Source organism: Lactuca sativa, chromosome 4, assembly GCF_002870075.4.
Source record: "Lactuca sativa cultivar Salinas chromosome 4, Lsat_Salinas_v11, whole genome shotgun sequence".
In the NCBI taxonomy this organism is placed as follows: Eukaryota; Viridiplantae; Streptophyta; class Magnoliopsida; order Asterales; family Asteraceae; genus Lactuca; species Lactuca sativa.
The window spans coordinates 84,306,359-84,314,466 of record NC_056626.2 but is presented as its reverse complement, the minus strand read 5'-3'; the positions used below and the strand labels follow the sequence as shown (position 1 = coordinate 84,314,466).

Below are 8,108 nucleotides of genomic sequence, written 5' to 3'. Positions count from 1 at the left end.
CGACCAACCGAGATGGTGTGTACGGCCGTGGTCCGTTGCCACCTCAACCACGGACGCGATCGTGGGTTGTATAACCTAATAAGTTCTATTTCGTTGTATAACAAAGTTACAAAATAGAACACAAATTTACAGGATGAAAATGCATCTCACTTGAGTTGTAGTGTAGCATCACCACTCTAGCTTATATATTTAATTATATATGCTTCAATTCTTTTAAAAACTCTCTATATATTCATTTTCCTAAATACGTACGGAAACTAAATTATAAAGAGAACGCCTAGATCTAATCATATACTTATGCTATTCGGTATACCTCTGCCAGTAACCCCAGGCTCTGATGTTGGTACGAGCAGCTCGTAAGGTGGAATGCCAGCACCACATCTATTCCTAAGCTTGGGGTCAAGATTCCTCCTCTTGATCTCATTTTCAATCTTTCTAATTTCCATCGAAAACTTATAGAATGCCTCAATAATCTTAGGTTCACCTGGCCAACTTGTGAACATATCCTTTATCTCCCCAAGATACTCCTCCTCTTGCGAGTGTGCTGAGATTATATCAAGTACAGCCATGTATTTCGTTGTTTGAAACAAACTAGGCAAAGAATCAACGAAATAACCATGTGGGTCAGCAATGAAACTTGCATACTCGAGTTCATGTTCTTTGGGTATAAGTTTTTGCATTAGCGGTGGCCGGTTTGGGACATATCCACCATAGTGATACTGCCCAAAATTAAGTGCTGCATGTTGCGCTGATGAAATCCATATTATGATTGTCAGTATCTCGGTAAGTTTGCCTGTAGTACATAGTTTCGGCCACCAACTAGCTTCACGAACATCAGCGTGCCCCACGTTAATGGCTTCACTATACCATGATTGAAGTTCTGTATCATATATAACAACATTGTCGTCATGGTAGTAATAATTTACATATGTATGCACCAATTCTTGAATCGCAGACCAAATGAGTAGCCCATCATTGGCATACGGATAGTCTTCAATGAGTAGTTTCAGTCCATGGGGTCTGGTCTCATCAGGTACTGCCATTCCTCTACAACCAAAGTCAAGTTTATAATATATTGATTTTGTACATCTAATTTCTTTGTAAAATTTCTTCTTATTGTTTTATAAAATATCTTGTTATTATAATTAAGAATGAATTGAATACCTTCTTATTAAATCTTGAGGAAGACCTTCTAAGTCAAAGCGCCACCAGTTACGGTAGGCAGCACAGACCATATGGGTGCTATATCTTCCAGACGAAAAGCCACTCTCAATAATTCCTTCTGCAGATATAAGGCTCTCACGAGCCATTGAATTTATTCCGAGCAAATGTCGCATGTGGGGGTTTAGAAGCTTGAAAACCGGATGCATTGAGCTCAAATGCCGATGAGCAGCTATTATGAATGGTTCCATACATGCATGAACCCGTAACCTACATACAGATATCCACAACATCTAGTTATAGTCAATTTGAAGCATGCATATTTCTTGATCCAAAGTCAACAAAAACATTTAATTAAATTATTAAATTAACTATATATACCAATGATGAAAAAGTTGGTGAACACCCGCATCATTAGAGCATACATGAGCTTTGCCTAGTTGCCAGAGCCAGTTGGTGGTTGCATCAACAGGAGGAGTGAGAACTTGTTTTGATGGGAGATTGGAGTCATTAGGAGGAAGGCTGAGCTCAATTGCAATGGGCTTTAGAGTTCCCGCTGTTGTCAAGAAGAAGATTGTACGGGTTCCATATGCTTTCCGGCCTTCTTGAGCATTTATCCTATCTAAAAAAGGGAGGTAAATGTCGTGGTAATCCAATATGAAGAGCTTCTTTTCATCCAATGCCTGAAGGTTTAACCAAAAGCAGTAAAGTTTTATTAAAATCCAAACCCAAAACCCATCACCAAACACTCCTCAAAATATATAGCCCCTGCTGCTACTATATTATTAATTTGCAATTTTAGCAGTTATACTTGTTGTACAGACATGCCGTTGAGATGACATATAATATGTTCTTCCTTAAGATTTGATTCTCGTGGTCCATGCATTGAAGGATCAAGTTTGCTCACGGGAGGAAAAACCTGTAGAAATCAAACATAAATGTATTAGAAAGAGGGGAAAACAACGTATTTTCATCAAAATTTTAATAAAATCATTATAGGAGTATTATTTTTTAGTACACTAAAACTTTTATATTTTCTGAAGTTGTTATTTAAGGTTACCTCAAAAAACCTAATCTATTTTTATGAAAGAATTAAAAAACAATTATATACTTTTTTAGTGCATTTAAATCCTCATATTTTTTTAAAATTTTTTAATCTAATGAATTGTAATAATCAAAACATTTTAAAAAATATATTTTAATGCCTTAAATGATACATTTTAAAAAATATAAAGGTTTTAACGTACAAAAAAATTAATATAATGGTTTTTTTAAAAGTTTGATAAAAATATTTTGGGTTTTTAGAAGATTTTCCCTAGAAAGAGGAACAGAAACTTTGAGATATAATATCTAACTTCTTTTATAAATCTAAATGGCTAGGTTTAACATGAGATTGACATGGTATTCTTTTGGATTGAATAATATTTTCCTATTAGTGCATAATATGTCAGCGAGAATAGTAGCAATTTGATTAAAAGATATCCAGGAATTATAATCAAGCACACAAAACGGATTTCTTATAAGTCATACTCATGCTTACCTTCAACCTCTCGATGCTAACAGGATTCATTCCTGCAAGAGTTTGGCGACCAAATTCATCATCTCGTACATAGCTTGTAATGTTCCCTGGAATGTCAATCATGTCTTTCTTTAATTTAGAGCTTAATTAATTAGATAGGGAACACAATAAGTTGTAGAAATAACTATTTGATTAGGTTGAAACTCACATGACACAGTTTTTGGAGTCTCAAACTTGAGCATTTCTTTAATATCCAAAAACTTGAACAGTCCATATGCATTCAAACTCTCAGCTTGTGATACATTCCTATAAAGACCAGTTGCAAGATTTGAAATGTCGATAGAAACTTCATTCCTGTTGAAGAGAGTGGTCACCATGGCTGGAATGTTGTGAAGCACTCCCTTCCATACTCCCATGAAGATGTCTTTGCGCCTTGTCCCCTCTAGAGCTTCATCTCTTGGTACATATGTTGAAGATATCAACAAGTTCACTGGCTTTTCCACGTTTACATCTATATAATATTGGTATTTTTGGAATTTCAAGAAAAAAGATATTTATTTCATCTAATTAAATCAATTCACTTGTCGGATATTCAAAGAAACTAACCTGTAGCTGTGTTGGGACGTCCTGTGCGACAACGTCTGGGATGTGGGTTCTTTTCACCTCCTAATGTTGACCTTGTAAACTCAACTCCTTTATCAGGATTTCCAAGATCATTATATGTGTCATAATCATATATTCTATCCACAAGTAATCTTTGTCCTTTTCCATCACCTCTCTTATTTTTAAGTTCCCTATCTCTCAAGTATTTCATCCCCTTGGGTGTTTGGCTCGGTAAATATGCCTATCATGTTCAACAACAAACCAAGTCAGTGCACTGATGTTACTGAGAATGGTATTGTTATTAAGACACCTTTTAGACACCCTATAGATATCTTTATCAAAAATCAACCAATAACTAACTATTTTTAATCATCTTTTTCAAAAAACAATGTATTTTAACCAATAAAATTATATAGGGTGTCTAAATAGTAAATAGGGTATCCATTTAGCCAACCCCTACTGAGAATTCGGTGAAAGTATGCCTTTTAATAATCATGATGAGTTTTAATGAACTTTTTAGGTTAACGACTCAATCATTTACTAATGTTGTTTAAAACGGACCAGTAATTATAGCAGGACTGTCTAATTATTAACATAAATAATTAATGACCGAATGAGAAGGGTATCAATGATAAGTATGACGTCAACCCCATTCAGCATCTGTTGGTGGTGCTAAATATTGTGGGAGCGTAGGATTCTCTATATCCCTACTTCAAGTACATTGCTTATATTGCTAAAAAGTGTAGAGTACATGAGTAGGATGCTAATTATAGATAAAATATATAGTAAAATGTTGCTATTATGTATAAAAAATAAAATATGTTGTTATTATAAATAGAAAAATGTAAGTATATTAACTGTATGGCTGAAAAGAGCAAAATACGTTGATATTATGGATACAAAATAAATTATGTTGTCATTATAGAAAAAAATATGTATGTATGTGGCGATGACGGATACAAATATAACTAAATTACCTGCTGTGGTAAAATGTATGTTGATATTAGGAATAAAAAGTACAAAATGTTATTGTTATACAAATAAAAAATATAAACATTTTATTATGGATAAAATAATGCAAGTACATTGCTTGTATTAATAAGAAAAAGTAAAATACGATTGCTATTATGGATTAAAAATATACTATGTTGTTATATATAATGACTAGAAAAATATAAATATATATGTTGTATTGTCTACATCCCTATTGTTTGTTTTATCATTTTTTGGTAGTACAATGTTATTTCCATTTTTATATTCTTAATTACTAGTTATATGTGTTCGTTTTAAAAAACATTTTAACCACTAGACATCGCCAATATTTGTAATAAAAAGTATGTTACTATTAAAAATTAAAAATGAAAAAATGTTTTTATAATGAATATAAAAAATATTATATTGTCTACTTACGTATTTTTTGTTTTATCATATTGTTGTAAAAAAAAAATGTAGTTTAATTTCATCTCTATACTCTTTACCACTTATATATGTTTGTTTTAAAATAACATTTAAGTACTTGGAGTTGGAGGCGTGACTTGAAAGGGAACAAACATAACTAGAATAGATTGAAGTCCCTAGCTCTAGCTTCAACGAAAAATAGGAGAAGATCGAAGGCGAACAATCCGATGCTTGTCTATTCAACAACAAATACAAGAAGAACGTGAACAATCTGAAGCGTATTAATTTCGCATAAACAAATGATTTGATTTTTGAAGAATTCACATAAAGCGGTAACCCACACGACCCGGCTAGCTCATGTTAGTAGTTGAATTTTGTTGGAAACTTTTTAGATTTATGCTTATTGTTTTTGGAATGATGTGTAGCAAAAAAATTACCGTTGGTAAATTAATTGTTATTTTACGGCATCAAACTATCAACAACAAAAAATAAATAAAAAACCAAAAAGTTTTCAATACAAATTAATTCCACAAACAATAAAGGCCTTTTGTCGTTAATGTGTTGTATAAATAATCTGGACAGACTGCGTTACATTGGTCTCTAAATCCGTCCGTGACTTTCTAGTACTGTCAATTTGGTAAATTTAGAGACCACTTAAATCATTTTTCGGAAGCCTTTGCCATGTCAACTTCACAGCACATGGCAGGCTACCTTTAGAACAACACAATCATGCATTTTTGTTACTATATATGCAAGTTTAATGCCTGCAACATCTTTATGCACACCTAAACATGTACATTGTCCAGATCATCATTAAATTTAATACAACAATCATCAAAATATATGTACGTACGTGCGTCTCATGAGAAAGTTAATTAATATATATGTACCTTATTGGAAAAGAATATCCTTTTCTCTTTGCTAGTATGAGCTGGTTGAATCCAGGAGTTGCATGAAAAGTGGAAACAATCTTCAATAGAGATTGTCTCTACAAACAACTCATTGTCATAATGGTTTCTCACCAGAATGGCTCCTGGTTCTCCAAAATCTTCATCAATCACCAGCTTAACTTTAAAGCTGAAACACCCTCTACCTTTATCTTTTAAAGATGTACATTTGGACCAGTCTAATGCAGATTCCTTGCTCACCTTTGGCTTCATGCTACCTTAATTTCATGGAAAACAAATTTTAATAACAATATATATAGTCTTAATTAATTATTAAGCATCTTGTGTTATAGTATTATTTTGTAAGAAACACAGAAATTAATATAAATCCTACTTACTTGGATCTACTTGGGTGCTAACTAGTTGAAAAACAAAACCCTCGTACGAGGAATCTTTTTGTGGGAGCTCCGTCAACTTCTTAAACACATTGACTTCCTTGCTTATCCGAACATTGACTGTTGCCGTTACCTTTAACCTTGAGGACACATCATCAACATTTACTTCCTCTATGAAATCCTCCGTGGCCAAGGAGGCTTTCACAAACTTTAGGGTGCAGCCACTTTTCAATTTCTTGCAGGATGAAACCAACAGAGGAACGTTAGATATTGTACATGAACTGATAGAATAATGGCTAATAGGGTAGATTGGATCAATGTTTGTTGTGTTTGTTCGCTTGTAAGATAAAGAAAAGGAAGTGAACATGTTAATTGTTCCCGACATTTTTGGTTTTCAAACAAGATCAGCTTTATCTACTAGTCTTATAATTATGTTATGCTGTTTCATTGAATCCAGTTGTTCTGCGCGCATTATATAGAAATATTGTGTCCACACACACACATGCAATCATCCCAAAGTACGATGTAGCAAGCATCTTAAATTGATCACGTGTTAAATAAAACCCATGTGGTACGTGTGACATGATATGTGGTAGTAATTACATGGTTCTAAATTAAAACATCTGTCAAAACTTACAAAAGCCTGTGGAACCAACCACTTATGGTTCTGGTGACGTATCAATCCTTGGATCGTAATACATATGTGTGACATACACATACTCAAGGAAATTACATCGAAGGCCAAACAATTAATAAAGGTGTGGTATAATTTGCTTGATAACGACACAGGAAGATCGGAAGAAAAAGCGCGGGTATGTATTGGAAAAGGTTGTGCTAAGACCATCTCCAACCTATTTCTATTTTTTCCATCATAAATGGAGTAAAAAAGTGAGTAGATAGTATTTCATCTCTAATCCTACTTTATTTTCTACTTTATTTTTTACCCCAAAAAGTATATTCCTAGAATATTTCATTTTTATAACTTATATATATTGTCAAATACACATCTCTACTAATTAAACTTTATATTTATAATTAATTAATATAAATTAGTATATAACATGATATTATAAATATTAAATATTACATTTAAATTATCATTAGTAGATAAAATAAACTAGAAATATATAAAATAAAAATGAGAGAGACTAAAATTGGCAACCAAACTTCACCTCCATTTTTGGAGATATGTTCATATCTCCAAAAATGAAGGTGAAAATGGGATAGGGTTGGAGAAGAATGAGAGAAGAAATGGAGAAAAAAAATGAAGTTTGGGGGTGGGTTGGAGATGCTCTAATTACAACCAAAAGAATAAAAAGGGATAATGACTTGATAGGGTAAGATACTTTTTGAAATGTATACATTTAGTCCTTATTCTTTTTTCTTGTAAAATAAACTCTTATACTTTATTTTTTGTAACAATGCAGTCATTGTGACCGGCTGTACCCGGTATACCGGTCATATACGAATTTTCTTTTAAGGGAAATGACTTGATAGAGTAAGATACTTTTTGAAATGTACACATTTAGTTTTTATTCTTTTTTTTTTTTTGTAAAATAAACCCTTATACTTTATTAATATGTACACATTAGGTCCTTTTCAACTGGATTCTATAGGTTTTGCTGATGTGGAAGCACAAGTGACATTAAATAGCAATTAATTACCTTAGTCACCGGAGGTGGGTGATCCTCCAGCAACAAGAAAAGGGCGGCGACCCTTCTCTTTCTCGTCTCTCTTCCTTCCGGTCGAACAACAACAGCCAAACACCCTTTACCTGTTGTGTTCCTCCTGCCTCCCCCTTCGACCTTGTTGTTTTTGCCATCATTCCTCCTTGCTACCAGTGATGTGTAGGAACACACAAAGGAGTCGCCGGAGATGGGGTTCTCCCTCTTTTTCATGAGGAATAAATGTTGGAAAAATCTCATTGTGGATATGTGGATGTCACCTGGGTATTTCATTTCAACAAAATAAAAGAAAGGGAAAATGACTTGATAGGGTAAGATACTTTTTGAAATGTACACATTTAGTCCTTATTCTTTTTTCTTTTTTTACAATAAACCCTTCCACGTCAGCAAAACCTGTAGAATCCGGTGAAAATGACCTAATGTGTACATATTAATAAAGTATAAGGGTTTATTTTACAAG

General features: G+C 33.2%; 1 protein-coding gene across 1 annotated transcript; it reads right to left on the bottom strand.

Annotated features, from left to right (window-relative positions):
- Positions 1–283: 283 nt before the first annotated feature.
- Positions 284–6,360, bottom strand: LOC111917350 (lipoxygenase 3, chloroplastic). Its single transcript, XM_052771372.1, has 9 exons — positions 5,967–6,360; positions 5,572–5,846; positions 3,287–3,524; positions 2,889–3,191; positions 2,702–2,787; positions 1,973–2,080; positions 1,543–1,844; positions 1,165–1,431; positions 284–1,047 (listed from the first exon to the last, which is right to left on the bottom strand). Exons 1-9 carry the CDS (start codon positions 6,346–6,348, stop codon positions 288–290), a joined length of 2,721 nt encoding a protein of 906 aa, XP_052627332.1. The 5' UTR covers positions 6,349–6,360; the 3' UTR covers positions 284–287.
- Positions 6,361–8,108: the final 1,748 nt, after the last annotated feature.